We start from the raw sequence: 17,166 nt of genomic DNA on the forward strand, positions 1-17,166 counted from the left end.
TCTCAGCTTGGTTCCCTCAACTAGTCACATTTAGAAAACTAGAATGGAATAAAAAGACATTTAACCTAATTGATCACGTAAATCAAGTTTCTGGTCTTTAGCAGATCACTCCTGGGCTCCCTGGGTCCGTGCTGCACAGAGCCCATTCCCTCTATGAACACTCACTGTTCACTTCAGGAAAGAAGACAGCAATGCAAGGGAGTGGATGGTGTGAGGGGCTCAGAGAACCGCAGTCTCATGGATTTAATCTGGGCAGTTTAATCATATGAAACCTCGACTCTTCGATGTGGATCGTAACTTGAGACCATGAGCTCATTAATACCAAAAAGTCTGAGGCATTTTATTTGATTTTGTGTTTATCCTTAAAACCATGCATATTCTTTAGCCACTGAATTTTGTCTTCGGAGTGTCATTTAGAAGTGAATCTAATGTTTTGAAGTATTAAAACTTTAAATATGAATGACATAAAACAGGTATTTCTGTCTACAGCTATTTAGAAAAAGTAGAGGCCTTTTGAATGAATAGATTTTCCTTGCACATGGGAAAAATTAAAGATCGTAAATGTAATGTTGCTGAAAACAGTTTTGCTGTTGGCTGGCTCACTGGTGCTGCAGAGTGGTTCAAGATAAACGAAGGCATTTAGTATCCAAATTAAAGGGTAAAAATCTTTTATGCCTTTTGGATAAGCAAAATTCACTGGAAGAATGGAAGACATAACACTACCCCATCATCCTTTGAAATTTATCACAGATAGGCAATGTTCAAAGTATATTAGCAGTATCTTAGTCCATTCAGGCTGATATAACAAAGTGCCACAGACTGGGTGGCTTAGACAACAAATATCTATTTCTCACAGTCCTGGAGGCTGGGGGTCCAAGACCAAGGTGCTGGCTGACTTGGTGTCTGGTGAGGACCTTCTTCTCTCCTTCCTGGCGTACAGACGGCTTACTTCTCACAGTGTCCTCACATGATGGAAGGGGTGAGGGGCCTCTCTGCAGTCTCTTCTATAAGGGCATTAATCCCATCCATGTGGGGCTCCACCCTCATGACCTCATCACCTCCCAGAGGCCCCATCTCCTAATACCATCACATTGGGGATCAGGATTTCAATGAATGAATTTTGGGGGGACACATTCAGTCCAGAACAACCCAAAAGCAGCTGTTTATTTTCTAGATGTGATAGACCTTTAGTAAGCAAGGCTGTACTTCATCTTCCCTGAGAAGATCATCTGTGGTTTCATAAATATTTAGATGCCTATATGTCCGTATTGCAGCAAGACTATTACAAGCCTGGTTTACCGAGTGGGTTTTGCCCAAGAAAAGCTGATGGTTAACACTCAGATTTCCTTTGACACATTCAGATGGTGCAGGTGGGATCCTGCTCAGCGCTGTCTCCTGCTCTGAGCTGGTGTTTTGTGCTATGAAACCCTCAGGAGGGCAGGAGCCTCGCAGCCTACAGGTTCACAGTTGAGCAAGGGGATGCCTCTTACCTATTTTCTCCACAGGTGTGTTCAGGGGGAGGAAGCCTTGTCTGAGAAGCTGGTCCATCACCTCCTCATCGTCAGCCTGAATTTCAGAGACCATGTTACAAGGAATAAGGCCAAGCCGAGCGCAGGTTTCCCCGCGGTAGAATCCATCAGCATCTTTATCACCGTAAACCTGGAGCCGTGGGAAGAAGTTAAGGCATTGGGCTGGGCTGGTTCAGAAATACATCAGCTCTACTCACAGTAGAGTCATACCTAGTCAGAAACAGACTTGAAGAACACCAAAACGACCAGCACGTGGGTGTAAATGTGTACACGTAGCCCTCACCCTATACATCTCTACCTCTAAGAACCTGTTTCTCCTCCAGGGTTTGGACAGCCCCTGGGCCTCCCATCAAGGAGGGGGGCTGCTAGCTGAGACCAGGTGATGAGACCCCACCCCACTTAGAAGTGCAAATTGTTCTTCCATTAAGAAGACAGTGCCACTGTCAGATATTCTAGGAGTGAAAAAAATCTCAACTAACGAAGAGATTCTGCGGGTACTATTCTGTGGGGTAAGCAGCACCATCCGTTAAATGCCCCATTTTATCAGACAAACATTAGGACCACTTTCAAAGGCGAGTTGTCAGTGCCCTTTTGGAAATCTGCAAACTTAGGACTCAAGGCTCTTTCCCCTCTCCTAGGGAGCATCCTGCTTCTTCGTTCCGACTCCAGACTCAGGCCCCCCTCCTCTGCTGAGAGGAAGGCTGAATGTCGAATGCAAGAGAAAGCATCTTGTCGTTGTGATGTGTTAAGGAACTTGGGTCTGGCGAGTGCCCCCTCCCCATCCTCCCCCCTTACTCCCCCCACCGTGCCCTCCCCATCACCCCCAGCCAAGCCCCCACCTTGATGATCTGCCCTTCTTTAAAGGGAAGCTCCTCTTCCGCAGCATCTGGGTTCGGGGACATGGTGAGGGGGTCGTAGTCAAAAAGAGCCACAAAGATCCGGGGCGGGAGCTCTTCCGCCCCAGGGTCCGTCTCCGACTCTTCGTAGAAGTCTGGAGAAAGCCGGTTCCGCCCACCGTACTCATCTGGGAGCGTGTGGGATAAAGGACAGGGTGTTAAGTAATTCCCGCGGCCATCCCCCAGCTTTACCCAGAAACATGAGCTGTTATAGGAAGTGTGGTTTTGGAAACTCCCACACTTTGGGAGGCTGTGGCACTTTAACTTTTGTCTTTCAAAAAAATGGGTGGCTTAACATGCAGGCAGAAATGGACCATCTCGACAGAGATGGGTTTGACAAGCAAATAACTAGTATACGACACACGCACCAGCATGACCCTAGGTGTGCTGCGTGTGAAGACAGTGAGAGATAAAGGACTTTGTCTCAACGACCTCCCTGCAGGGCAGGCCTGAGTGCCAGGTGGGCGAGTCCTCGGGATTAGGACGCGGCCGCACAGGCCTGTTCAGGGGCCAGAGACCCGGAGACCCTCTGTGTGTGTCCATAACAACCGAGCCAGAGCACATGGACGTTGAAATGCATCTGTACATTAGTCAAAGTTTGATATAGGTGACCAAGCTGCTCACTTAGCCCCAAATAGGTAAGTGGCAACAAATGCATTACAGCGAATTAATGACTTCCTAGCGGGATTGAGTTTCAAGTCTACCTACCATCGAGATTCTAAAGAGAATTCTTTTTGAAATCCTAATATATATGCATGTGTATTATTAGATATCATCATACATATGCATATATCTCACTATATATGTATACATTTAAATATATAGAGAGAGAATGAACATCTGCTAGTAAATTATACTGTTCTGACCACACAATAAGGGCTCAGAACATCAGTGGGGAAACAAATGAGAAAAACCGCAATCATTAGAAGAGAGGGTAGGGGTGGGACAAGCAGCCAGTCAAAACTGGTGTCACCAGCACAAGTAGCACAGGAAGTGGGAGAAGAGGACGTCACAGGTGTGTGGAAAACACAGGAGAGGTGGGGTGGGGTGGGGGGAGGCGGGAGAGTCAAGAGCCTCGGCTTCTTTCGCCAGCAGAAACATGCAGTTGAAAAATAAAAAAGGCACTTTAGCTGCAGGAAAGGTTGGCTTTTAAAATGCAGTGAACTGTTTACACTATTTGAATTTGGGATCGTTTTAGGATGCTGAGATAACCTAAACATTCAGTAACTTCGCTTCTGCTAGGGAACAAAACTTCTGAGCAGCAGGGCCTTACTGATTTCTTCACACTGGTTTTGCTTTCATTTATAGTCAGTGAGAAGATCTCATACTTTTCCCCCTAGTTTTCAGTGTTATCTAAATTGAATAGTGTGAAGCTAATGGTATACCATCCCGTGAACTATGAACAGCTCGGTGTATGCAGTGATGCAGTGGTTTCTCATGCTCGTGGCTGATGGTAGAGAAAACCGTGAGAGCACGACAAGGATGCCTGTTTTCAATTCAGTCAGATACTGTGGGAGATTTGCAGAAGGAACTCAACACAACGGTGATGTGACCCACTGGATGCCATTTCAGCTGAGGGAAATGTCAATGAAAGAGCACTGTGGCTACAGCTTTGGCTGCACCCAGAGGGTTCCCAGGGCTTCTCCAGCTGAGTTGATGTAGTGACGTGGAGTCAAAACGTACAGGCAAGTTCACAGGGGCCAGTTCATAGGGGAGGGTTGGGTAGGTCAGCGTCACCCTGCAAGACTTTGGAGTCACACCTATAATCCATCTCAAGTGCATGCTCTCAGGAGTTGGCTCGAGTTCAGGCACCGTGATATGTGGAAACCTGTGCCTTTACATCTTTAAGTCCCAAATCTCACCGAGCACAAGTGGGAGGCATTAGGCACTGGAGACCAGAGGGGGGATCTGAGGCTAGTGCCGATGCTCAGTGAAAACAGCGGGTAGGGTCACCCTCACCATTACAGGATCTCTCTCTGGTTTGGGGGCAGGAGTGGGGATGGGGTGGAGGCGGTTGGAGCACTTGGAGTTGGTGTGTATGAGCGCAAGTGTGGGTGTGATGTCACTGCACTGTTTCCTCCAGAGAAGGCGCATGAGAGGCTGTCCGAGAATCAGACCTCATGGAGAGAGAACAGTGGCCACCATGGAACGTGTCGATGGAGATCTGGCTTCGCAGGGACCAAAGTGGGCGACCGAGAGGTCCTTCTCTTTCTTGGTGGCAGGCTAGACTCAAGGAAGAACTTATCTCTAGCTGCTGGTCTGACCTGGGAGTGGGCGCTCCTCCCTCTGATGTGGAATGTCCTGGCCCGGGGTGGGAGGGGGTCTTTGTCAGGAAGGAGGAAGGGTCCGCACACCATGTGCAAAGTCGGGGCTCATGACTGGCCCCTGTCGGCTCCCGAGGCCACCTGTGCTGCCAGAATAAGCATCATCTTCTACAGGTGAACTACTTCCCTCACTACCTGACCAAAGGCACCGCTTCCACTGTTCCTGTCCAATGTAATTTCTACGGAGAAAAAGGGGGTCACCTATGGAACATACTTTACAGCTGCTCATCTTCTCCTTGCAGGGAAACCCAGGGAGAAGAGTCTCTTTTCTAGAGGGCCAAGTTTTGTTTCTTTAGTTATTCATTTTTAATTTTTCCCATCTGGATACGAGAAAATGTGCTGCATTTCCTTTTGCTCTACAAGGTCAGTAGCCAAAATAACTGGGGAAAATGGGGGGAGGGGGGTGGAGACCTGCACAGTTGGTTAGTAAGAACAGAATGCTCCTGAATGTGGTACTTCATGTTTAGAATGGTGCACCCTCGGGCCGTTTCATCTGACAGGTAAATAACTAGATAAATGCAAAGACCAAAAATTATAGAGGAAGAAACCAAACCCAATGAAATCCTCCTTTGGGGTCATTGATCAATGTTATGAGGCCTTCCTTATGCTAATTATATGATTTAGGATTTATTAGATGTGGAGCTACATAATTTTTATCTTTTTAAATCAGAATGGGCATTGTTTTCTTAATTTAGGAAACCCAGGGTATATTTAAAGTATAGTATATTTTAACTCTGAATGCATTGCTTATTAAAAATATATTTAGGAAGCATATGGTCTATAGACTTAAGTTCCTCTGAAAAAGAAAATGGATGCTTTTGGAGTATGGCAGATTTCTAAAGTATTAATTGCTGATATTTGCACAAGAAAAATATAACTAAACAGGTGAAACAGAGCAGGACCCTATGGTCCTTGCCCACCCCGCCATGTCCTCCGCCTGCCTTTTGTCTGCGGAAAAGCTTTAGCCAAAGAATAAGTTTAATCAGAGAAGTGAGAAAATGCAGAAGCAAAGGAAAACAAAGGAGACCAAATAATAATAGTTCAGTCATTAAGCATAATCAGGGACCTTTAGTTCCTCCTCAAGGGCTATAGATACTATCCTGAGCCGTGTCCTGGGAGCTGTCTTGTAGACACTGAAACCCACACCAGGTGGAGAAGTTAACTACACGATGACCAGACTGTAGCCATGACATGAGCTGCCACAATTCCAGAACTGGCCTCAAGGAAATGGGAACAATCCAACCCTAGAACTGAAGACTCACTGTACCTAAAACCATCAAGATGACACTGGTCAGACCACCGATGACCAAGTTCAAGATGCCTGTCGGAGCTGCCTGTGCTGGTTCTGCAGATAGGCCCCTCCCTCCGTCTATAAAAGCGCTTGCCCCCGACTTTCGGCGGAGGGGGGAGTCAGCCTTTGGACAGGCGTCCCCCACCACCACCTGGTTGCCAGCATCCAAAATAAAGCAAACGTTCCTTTCCACCAACCTGGCCTCTTTACTGGCTTTTGAGCAGCGAGTAGCTAGACCCCACTTCCGGTTACACAGGGACTAGATCTAGGAAAATAGTCTGTTCACACGTCACTGACTATTCATTTCCTAGGGTTTGGGGCATGATTCTCTTCTTTTTTGGTAGCTGCCGAACACGATTCACTTTTTTTAAAAAAATAAATTAATTCATTCATTTATTTTTGGCTGTGTTGGGTCTTCATTGCTGCACGCGGGCTTTCTCTAGTTGCAGCGAGCGGGGGCTACTCTTCGTTGTGGTGCACGGGCTTCTCATTGCGGTGGCTTCCCTTGTTGCGGAGCATGGGCTCTAGGCGCGCGGGCTTCAGTAGTTGTGGCTCGAGGGCTCAGTAGTTGTGGCTCGCGGGCTCTAAGAGCGCAGGCTCAGTAGTTGTGGCGCACGGGCTTAGTTGGTCAGCGGCATGTGGGATCTTCCCGGACCAGGGCTCGAACCCGTGTCCCCTGCATTGGCAGGCGGATTCCTAACCACTGCGCCACCAGGGAAGTCCCACGATTCACTTTTGTCTTCTGAAATTATAATAGGTTCTTCAGTCTGTGTATGTATATATGTGTATGAATATATAAAGTATTTGATATTAATTATGCCTTTTACGTGATTTCTTGCATTTCTCCATGATGAGAAATCAGGTACAATGAAAGCAACTGTATCACGGATTTATTTAACATGTTTTGAATTCTATTATTAACAGACTTTTTGGTTAAGCTGTTACCACAGCACTACTCTGTTTTTACCAACGCAGCTAGTGTCTTACCGAAATTAAGACACGTATGCAGCCTTCTGCATTCTTTACCTTAAGACAAAACTGACTGAATGATTGTTAGAGACTCTGATGGGGAGACTGTGGGTCCACTGACGTTTTCCTTTACTCCCTTGCCCAGCTGGCAATGTGTAGCACCGTTATCTTCAGTCCTGTAGACTTTCCTTCTCCATCCTAGGAGGCTGGAGTAGGAGACCCACGAGACCTCCTCCCGAGCACACCCCTTCTTGGTGCCGCGGCATTAATCTTCAGCCACGGGAAGAGTGGCAGTTCACGTGATGAGCCTTCACTCATCAAAGTCACAGTCGACTGAGGACTCAGGAACCAAGCTCAACAGGAAGAACAGTCTTGAACTGGTCCCCACCTCGTTCCTCAAGACAGTCAGTCTCGACAAGTCATTTATCTTACAAGCCAGGAGCACCTACTTAACCTCTGTAATTGCTACAGCGGGAATTATACACAAATTAAACGAAGCTCTGAGAGATGTGGCAGCAGTGTACAACATTCAAAAACAGAGTAAGCTTAGTACACACAGAACTCTGCTAGTGCATCTGTAACAAGTGAAACCGGTGTTTTCCAGCTGATTTTGTTTCTATTTCGGCTTCTTTTGTTATTTTTCAGCTGAACGAATACACTCTGTGTTTTCAAAGGTCGGTTAACAGTCTATGAAATTTTTTACTGATAAAAATAAAAACATTCTAAAGACTGTAAAGATGGAAAAGGAAACTTTTGTTTCCCTATTGTTTGGGCTCTATGAGGAAGAAACGCCTGAGAGAAGGATGAAACTTCAGGGGATCTGTACTGCTGTATGAAGTCTTTAATTATTTTTGGCTGATGTGAACGAAGCCCGATTGTCTTTTCAACCTTAGCTATTTAAATGTGATTGGGGCTGTGTTTTCAGGTGTCTGGACCTCCACAGGTTGTCTTCCTTGAGCCCTGTCTCGCCAGATCAAGATGTTTTGCTCTCATCTACTTCTGTTCCATGAGTGGGTCTCTTGCTTTGTTTCGTGTGTGTGTGTGTGTGTGTGTGTGTGTGTGTGTGTTTTCACACAAAGCTAGTTTATTTGTGATTACCAGATTCCATTATCTTGTGCATAATACTTTTTGGAATTGTTTTGCTGGGGCTCATTCCAGTAGTAGAAAGATTCCCATCTGACCTTCAGCCACGTTCCCCTCTTAGCGGATTGATTAGAATGACTACAATGACAGCTTTCAGCACGGCTGGCTGAATTCCAAAAAGTAATTAAGAGAATGGAATTGGAAGCCAGAGAATGACTCATGCACAAGGAGGTGACCAGATGGGCGGGGTCAACACACAGTTCAGGGCACACATTCAGGCCTCCTGGTGTTTTTCATAACTTTCAACCCCAGTTGTCCAAGTGTTTCACGCATACAGATAACTCTCCATGGACTCAGGGCTTGTTTAGATATCTGGAGTTCGGCCACCATCCCCGCCTCTGCTGCTGTGACCATGAGCATCTCACGAGAGCATGAACTAGGAGGTGGGGAGATGGCCCGTCACCACCTCTTCAATGCCTATCATGGCAGCCTTTGCAGTGAAAAAAGAAAAACTGGTAGGGAGAAGACTGCTGTCAAAAGTCAGTATATTTTGAGAATACTTAAATTTCGGTTTTATTTGTCTTGTGCTGTTTCTGCCTTCTTCTGCCATAAATAACCGAGGGTGTTCTGTATTTAGTTGAAAATGCTATTCCTAATGACTTTTTAAAAATATTTAGATGGAGGACCAAGCAGCCACGCACCCTGTGGTTAAAAGAAAGAAGGAGGCCTCCATCAGGCCCACTAACCGGCAGAGGGGACCATCGTTGGCCGGGACCTGTGGCGGCCAGCACTGCCGTGGGGAAACCTCCGGCCCACAAGATCCACCCGATCAGCCCGTCCAGCAGTCACCGGGTTTCCTAAAATCTAAAGACAAAACAACAACACGGTCAGAAGGCTTGCCAGCCGTGGGAAGGAAAGAATTGTCAGCCAAATCAATTCAACTTAGAAGCAGAAGCTCTAAAGGCAACTAAACTTAGCTTTTAACTGAAAGGTTAGCTGAATAACCTGAAAGAGGAAAAAGTGCTCACCCCAGGCACCCCGTCTTCTACAGCACACGTGCTTCACCACGCACGGGTGGGGGCGAGAGAGCATCCCTCGGGAGGCACCTTTCTGTTGCCGCTACTGCCGCCGAAGCCAAATCTTTCGAACCACAGTGAGAGTGGCTTAAAGGCGACTCGTCACACCTTCGCCCCCTCTTTCCTAGTCTCAGCACAGCCCCTCCAGAGACCACAAAAGCGGGGGAAACACTGCGTTTCCAAATGTCCCGCTTGGGCAAAGTTGCATGTGAGGTTACCGAAAACTCAGAAGTTTCTGTGTGTTATCAGCTTGGAAACTCATGGCAACATCTTGGCCCTAATCCAAAGACACCAATCACATTCCAGGGCTAACCTGAACGGTCCTCCTTTACGGATAAGTCTGCCTCTGATTCACGCTACAGGTTTGCATCGCATCATATATGAGAATCGAAGCAAAACCTCCAGCTCACTGGTAATTTGAGTCAGGAAGTTTTTCAGGGACACAGGGAAGGAACGGGGGGCGGGGGGGTGGGAGTTACGGAAATTAGTCTGTTACAGGCGGGGAACAGGGAGTGAGCTGCAGTTTGCTGGTGTCGGTGGGGCTGTGGATCGGCGCCCTCTAGTGGACATATCACAAACTGCACCGGCTCAGACCCAGGGCCTGGAACCCTGGGATGTCTCACCTGTGTTTTCATGGAAAAGTTCAGCATGACAGGAGCAAATGTTCTGAAAAGAGGACACAATATAGAGATGAATGAAGCCTTGAAGGAATCCCTACTCTTGAAAACCACTCACAAGCCTGGAAGACAAGGCAGGGGGATGGGTCTAGAGCTGATGATGGAAAAGTCATTCTGAAAACTGGTCGCAGGAAAGAAACAGGAAAAAAAAAGAAAAAGAAAACCTTTGGAAACAGATGCAAAAATGGATCTCTTCAATCATTGTTCTCTACTTTTTTTCAGTGATAGATGAAGGCCGAAACCAACCACAACCAAACACCAAAACCACAACGAGAGAAAAACCTTCAGTAATACCAGTAAGTCATAAGCAAGTCCCCACGGTTCATTTTGCAAAGTATGTGTTGCCAAACTTTTGGAGAATCGTAGTTCAGCTAACCCTTAATTAAAATTTAGATTCAGTTGTCCTTTAATTAAAGCAGCCACACTCATCACTGATTTGGGGGTAGGCGGTCATCATTCTAAAGCAAAGTAAAGAAATCATCAGCATGGTCCAAAGACTGGGAAGCCGCATAGATCAAAGATGCATGAAAATGAAAGAGAGCCAGCAGAGAGAGTCCCCGGGATGGACACCAAAATAAAAGAAGGTGAAGAAATGAAAACGGATTGGTTTGGCAAGCGGATGTGAGCGGGAGGTTTACTTCACACACCAAAGGACCGTCTGCAACCCGGGGAGGAGGCTGGGCGTGTCTGGCACTGGCCCTACTGTCGGACATTTTTATGCTTTTCTTCCAGACATCCCGGAAGTCCTCACGGCCCCCGGGCTCGTCCCAGCTGTACTTGCTGGGGGCGGACCTCTCCGGGCTCGGCTGGGCCTCATCGCTCCTGACGACGTGGCCGGCCTCCACTGGCTCCCCAGAATCTTCTTCGACGCTGCTCTGCCGGGTCAGCGTCCGGCGCCGGGCCAGCAGGGGCCTCAGGCCCGTCCTGCAGGGACAGTGCCCAGGGCCGGGGCTGCACTGGGCAGCGGGGCTTCTGAAACTAAACCGCGTCTCCTCCTCTTCGCTCCCACAGTCTAGGCCGCTGTCCGGGCTCCTGGCGGCCGAGCGGCTGAACCGACAGCCTCTGTCTTCGAACACGAAGTCCTTGGCCCGGGGGCCCCTGGGTTTCGCAGGGACCCGGGAGCCAAGCGGGGCCTCGTGCCCCCTGCAGGGCCTGGCGGGCCTGGGCTCTCTGGCCAGCCGGGTCCGGGCCCTGGAGGAGACCCCTACGCCCTGCTTGTACGAGAACTCACAGGGCTCTCCATCCTCCTCGGCTACTTCGGGGATACTGAAAAGCTTCTTACTGTGGTGAGTCTGCTGGGGATACTCGGGCAGCTCCAAGAAAGCACGTTCAGTGGTCCTATTCTTAGAGCACTCCTTAAGGGGGTGGTGTGTTAGAACAGGTGCCGCGAGTCAGTGTGTGATCAGATATGAAGTGGGGCCGAGGGAAGGAAAGAAAATACAGACAGAATTAGTCTCCGAGGCCATGAGGGGCAGAAAGCATGCTCGTACTCGTGGGGGAGGGGAGCGGGGGGAGGGGCAGATGGCATGCTCTGGCCGGGGCTCTGGAATGAGAACAGAATGGGTTAGACGGATGGCGCCGGAGCAGGGGGGCCGGGCAGAGCGCACGCAGAGCGGCCTGACGCCCTCAGGACCAGCCATGCAGCCCAAACAACGGAAGAGTGGCAGCTGGGCCGCGGGTGCAGGGAGGATGGTGGCAGGAGGCCTCACGCTGACCGAGGCGCTAGGATCTGTGACGCGGCTACACCCAGAGGCAGGGACGTCTGAGCCCGCTGCCCGCCGGCTGCACCTTCAGAAACTCGGAAGGCAGCTGCCGTGGGCCGCCGGCAACTGGAGATGATTCACGAAACGGGGACCCCAACCCGGCCACGCCACTGTACTCTGCACGTCCACCTAAGCTCTCAGCACCCTCTGAAATCCATCCTCGTGCGCAGTAACCCACGGCCTCTCTCCCTGGCTCAGATCTCAGGCTGTGAACGCGGGGACCTCGGCACCGAGCGCCCCCAAGTCACGGCTCTGGGCACGGTCTTGCTCTGTCCGTGTCTGCAGAGGCCTGCCCGTCTCTCCTCCACAGCCTGGACCTCGAGGCCCCCAGCGAGGAGCCGTGTCCCCGCCGGTACGGTGGCTGGCCCACCCAGAGGGGCCTAATGGATGTCGAGGGGCGGACACCCCACGCCCCCCGTCCCGGACGTGGTTCTCTCTCCGGATTTGCCCTCAGCCCCCTCCTCTGCTCCCGCTGAACCGGCCCGCTGGGCGCCCCTCCCGGGACACTCCAGTGACTCCACGAAGCCGTAAGCCCACCGTCTGCCCCGCCACGGGCCTCCGGGGATGCGCGTTGGAGCCGCCTCCGCGTGGGAGCAGCGGATTTGCTTCCCTGTCCCCTAGCCCAGCGGCCTGTGGGCCCCGCGCGCACGGGGACCTGGCGGGGTGACCCAGGGCCGCGTCTGCCGCGGGTCTGGAGCCCACGAGGGCCAGGCGAGGAGGGCGTGGCACACGCTTCGCTCATTTGCTCACGAGAGCCCCACGGAGGGCGTCTACTCCGGGGAGCACGGAGGTGAGGAGGGAGAGCGAGGAAGCAGGGACCCCGCCCCGGGCGCCAGGCGGGGCGCACGTGAGCCACCGGGGCTACCACGTGGGAAGGTGAGCCCGCGGGCCGGATCCCCAAGCTAAGTCTCGGAATGTCTGAAAAGAAACCAGGAGTCCAGATCGCTGAACTTGCCCTCTGGGCCTTCTCCCCGGGAGACACGGTGACCTTTGGTTTCTCTGCTAACACTGCGCAGCAAGTATCATCCCCGAAGCGTCACGGCGGAGGGGAGGGGAGGGGAGGCAGACGTGCTTCGCCGGCCCAGCTCGTGGGGAAGCTGGGGGAGCGGGTCAGGCTGGACCGCGGGCAGCTTGGGACCTTCCTCTGCCGAGAAAGGTCACCGTGACTCCTGCTGGACGGCGGCACGGGGCGGGGGAGGAGAGGGGCCGGTGGGGTTTGCACGGGGATCTGGCATGTTCTCTAGTGACAGCGTCGCCAGCCCTGCGGGGGGCCTTTGCTGGGAGAACGTCAGTCAGTCTGGTCTACGTAAGCGGGCACTGAGCTGGCAGTCAGATCTGGATGTCGCCTTCTGTCCACCGTTCAAAATGCACGGCTCTGTGTTCCCAGAGCAAGGCCGGGGTCGGGCGGGACTTTCCTCTCCAAGGCCTCTGTCATGTGAAAACCCCACAGCGGCCGACCAGCTCTCCGGCCCTTTGTCTGCCTCCCCCGCTGGGCTGGGAGCAGCTGCAGCTCGGAGGTCACGTCCGTCCTCATACCCCAGCCTGGCGGAGGGCCTGGCACACAGGGGCGACCAGCTCGTGCCGAGTGAACAGATGCTCGCTGCAACAGGCAGTGGCAGCAGCAGGACGGCTCCTGGTGCGTCCTGGGGCCTGGAGCTCCATCTCGGTCAAGGTGACCCCCCATCAAACCCTTCGCTGACGGCTACACCAGAGGCGGAAGCAGAGGATGCTGGGGCCCCTGGGGGTAGGTGTCTGAGAAGGGGCTCGTGTGTGGACCCCGCTGTCCTCCAGGAGGGCGGACCCTCCTCTGACCTCCTCTGACATCCCCTCTCCCTGGCCCTCCCGCAGTCCAGCAACGTCCACCTCGGTTGAGAACCTTTGCACGACTCCACCAGCTCCCAATCTCCAGTCTGACTCAGAGGCGGACTCCTGCCCCCCCAGCCCCTGCTCCTCTGCGGATGGACACGAAAGCCAGGGGTTTGGCAGGGGGGGAAACTTCTTTGTTCTATTCTGTCCGATTCAGTTCTTGGTACAGAGCTGGGTGCCCCTGGGGGCGCCCAGCGGATTCTCCCAGACTCCTTCACCCAGAATTTTGGGAAAGAGGAGGGACAGGAGACCCCGAGCGCAGACTCAACAGTGAGCGAAGCCCATGCAAATCTGGGGGCTCTGCTTGCAGGGCCAGGTGCCTCTGGCGCCGGCCTCATGGCCCGGCAAAGGGACAGGGTTGGGCGACTGTGGGGATAGTGGGGAGGGGCCCGGCGCCCCTGGGCACTGACCTTGAGGGCATTGTGGGACGTGCCGCTGGGCCGCCTCCGGCCCCCGTCCTCCAGCTGCATCTCAGAGTAGAGCTCCTCCTCGTCCTCCTCCATGATGTCCGAGAGGTCGGACCCCCGGCTGCTCTCCGTGTGGTACTCGTCTCCGTGGCAACAGTGCGGCTGGGCAGGAGAAGGGGATGCAGATGGAGGGGCAGCTCCAGCATGCGTGAGTACCCGGGGCCCCTCCTGGCTGGCCCTCCCCTGCTCTGCCCACTTCTGAGCTCAGAGTCGTGTCTGGGTGTCTGGGTGAGAGCTGCTCACCTCAGAGGTGAGGCAATCGTAGTCCCCAAGCCCGCGGCGAGCTGCGATGGCAGAGAGAGGACCAGACCGGGCCTCCCAACTCTAAATCCAGATGGGGGCAGGCAGAGACCCCTTGGGTTCTTGGCAGGACAGAATGCCAGGGGGCTCACAAGACACACAGGAAGACATCACTTTTCTGGGTACCGTTGGCCTCTCCAACTTAGTGGCTGGACAAAGGCTCAAGCGACAGGTTGTAAGCTCAGGTGGCAGCAGGACTCAAGGCCCCGTGAGCATGTACGTTGCATCTAGGGTCAGGGAGCAGAGAGTGCTGGGTGGCAGGCAGGTGGGTGCAAATGCACCATTAAGGGCGCCTAAGAGTTTTAAGAAAACCAGGTAGTCTAAAATTCACACACGTGCACACACTGGGTTGTCAAAGAACAGCCCGGTCCGGGCAGGGTAGGACCCCCCTGTGTGGTGTGCCCACTCTGTGCCCAGTCTGGTCACTGACACCGGGGAAGGCCCGCTGCTGGGGGTGCTTGGGGAGGAGTCTGGGGACGGCGGGAAAGGGTCAACAGAAAAGTAAGTACAAGTAGCTTGCTAACGTGTAAACTGAACCACCAGCAGCCCTGATGGGGTCTGGGGATTTTGGGGCTGGTTCAATTCAGCGGTCCCGTTCCCACCCTCAAAGCAAGCGTCCATTATTCAGCATCTCGAGTATTTGCAGCAACTCAAACTGCACAGCCTACGAGCTCAGGTTTATGAGCCCCAAACATGCATAAAGCTATTTTGTTTCTGCTGGATGGCATCGATTAAGAGCAATTTCTTTCTTCTCCTGGTGGGCGACCAGACAAGTGTATTTAATAGCATCTCGAGACACGTTTATTAAAAATACCCCAGTTTCAATCGCTCCTCTAGATAAAGACGTGTCAGCACCTGAGTGGCACTAAGTTCCCGGCCCGCTGATGGGAAGGCAGCGTGAGTGCCCAGGCTGGGGGTCCCGACCCAGCCGAGCCCTCAGAGAAGTGGCCCAGATGCTCTCAGCCTGAGAAGTCTGTGTGTCAGCGTTTGAGCTGCTCCAGCCCTAATTCTTTCAATCAGGCACTGCAGAGAAGATGTAAAAGTGAATTGATTTTAAATGAATAAACAAAGATCAGGTTGGTTTGAAAGAGGTCTTCCCAAGGCAAATGGGAAGGAACTCTCCTCGAGAACACAATCTCACTGGATTCAAACCCAATGATGAGTTAGTAATAAACCCATGGGATGGAAGGAGGTGTCTGCTGTTTGCCAAATACATCATGGATAAGCCATTCATAGGACTCCTATTCCTCTTTTCTGCCCAGTGAGATGTCATGGGAAGTCTTGATGGAGCTTCTGGAAAAGATTTTTCTACCAGTTAAAAGAGATGTGCCTGAGAAGAAAGCCCCCCTCCTTTTTCCCTTCCCTCCCTCCCTCCCTTCCTTCCTTCCTTCTTGGGGTGCTGTCATATGAAAGTGTGATGATTGGAGCAATGGCAGCCACTTTGTAACCATGAGGGAAAGGCCAAAAGAATGGAAGATTCAGAACCTAGAGCCGGGACACAATTGAGCAGCTGAATCAACCTTGCAACCTCCTACCTGAGACTTCCTGCGATGTGGGAGAATGAAATGTCTTTGTTATCTTAGTCATTATTAGTTGGGCATTCCATTTCTTGTGTTTAAATAAATGCAAATAGAATTATTTTAATCTTTTAGATAAAGAACCTGATGGTTGCAGAAGGTGAGTAACTTGCCTACTACTAGCAGTGACAGAGCCAGAAAATGAGTCCAAGTCTGTGAGATTCCAAGGCCCTCTTCTTGGCGAGGTTGTGACACTGCCTTGCTGCAGAGCTGTGTGTTGAGGGGGCTGGAGGATCTGACATCTGAGGGGTTTTCAAGCTCTGACATCTCAAGATCTCAGGACTCTCCAGGCCCCACTCTTCCTGTTGCCCAGACTTAGGTCTTGACACCATTAAAGGACATTCCCACTGGAATATGCTTAATCAGAAATTGGAGACCAAATCCACATTGGATGGATTTGTCACTTGTGAGCCTGGTCTGGGACGAGAAGCCCTGACATTTTGTCCCTCCAAGGGTGGGATGCCGACCGTTTAATTTCTGAATCTCCCATGATGCTTAGCACTTAGCAGATGCTCATCACACATCTGCCTGATGAACGAAAGTAAAGAAACAAATGGTAGGTTTTGCCTAAATTGAGACCAGGCGGTTACCTGGAGACTCACCTGAAGCACGAAATCAGCCCATGAACGGATACTCACACAGGGCAGTCAGGGAGGGCAAAACCCTCACGTTCCGACTTTTGAAACTGTCCCCCAGTGAGGTCACAAATGCGCAGGCGCTGTGCAATCTAAACTTTCCAAACGGACTGAGATTGCTGTCACCCGGGACTTGGGGCCGTGCACCCCGCAGCTGCACTCACCGGCTTGCCCAGCTCCGAGCCTTTCAGAAACTCGTCCACCGACGCGCCCCTCCTCTTGACGTCGGGGGACTCGTAGCCATCTTCCTCGTCCGAGTTTGCGTACTGCCCACGGCTTCTCTCCAGGAAGATGCTCCTTTTCTCTAGCTTGGAAGAGAAGAGGGGAGGTGTCAGGGCAGAGGCCGCCTGACCCTGGGGGTGAGTCGGAGCCACTGTGTGAAGGGACTTGGGGTGAGTGACCCGCACAGGCTGGCGGACGTTTTCTGATGCTGCCCTGGGTGCCCGATGCCCCTCCCATGCCCACCAGAACTAGCTCCTGCCTTTGCAGGAGGTGACGCGTGGGTGCTGAAGAAAGGCTCCTCTCCCTCTGTTTGCCACCCTGGCGTGGCTGCTAATGTGATCAATTAACCTTTTCCTGAATATGGAAGCTCAGAGGTTTGCTTTCTCTCCACACCTTCTGAAAGGGGAAGGCAGGCCGGGAGGGCGGTGGGGAGGTGCCGGCTGTCCCAGGCGCTCCTGGGCCCAGCCTCTGGCTCCAGCCCGCTCTCGGGG

The 17,166-nt window shown here is 51.9% G+C and overlaps 1 protein-coding gene across 14 annotated transcripts in view; it reads right to left on the reverse strand.

The window, feature by feature from the left end:
* Positions 1 to 17,166, reverse strand: part of RIMBP2 (RIMS binding protein 2) — a 338,226-nt gene that overhangs the window by 25,716 nt on the left and 295,344 nt on the right. For 8 of the 14 annotated variants that reach the window (XM_082418177.1, XM_082418175.1, XM_082418167.1 and 5 more), the window contains 6 exons: positions 16,618 to 16,757; positions 13,885 to 14,043; positions 10,493 to 11,200; positions 8,839 to 8,956; positions 2,369 to 2,553; positions 1,491 to 1,659 (listed from right to left, as the gene is read on the reverse strand). In XM_082418177.1, the coding sequence (XP_082274303.1) occupies positions 1,491 to 1,659; positions 2,369 to 2,553; positions 8,839 to 8,956; positions 10,493 to 11,200; positions 13,885 to 14,043; positions 16,618 to 16,757 (1,479 nt within the window). Of the gene's footprint in view, positions 1 to 1,490; positions 1,660 to 2,368; positions 2,554 to 8,838; positions 8,957 to 10,492; positions 11,201 to 13,884; positions 14,044 to 16,617; positions 16,762 to 17,166 lie in introns of all 14 variants that reach the window. The other 6 variants (XM_082418170.1, XM_082418172.1, XM_082418171.1 and 3 more) reach the window with 3 other exon arrangements.

Source organism: Balaenoptera physalus, assembly GCF_965194825.1.
Source record: "Balaenoptera physalus genome assembly, chromosome: 12".
Taxonomy (NCBI): Eukaryota; Metazoa; Chordata; class Mammalia; order Artiodactyla; family Balaenopteridae; genus Balaenoptera; species Balaenoptera physalus.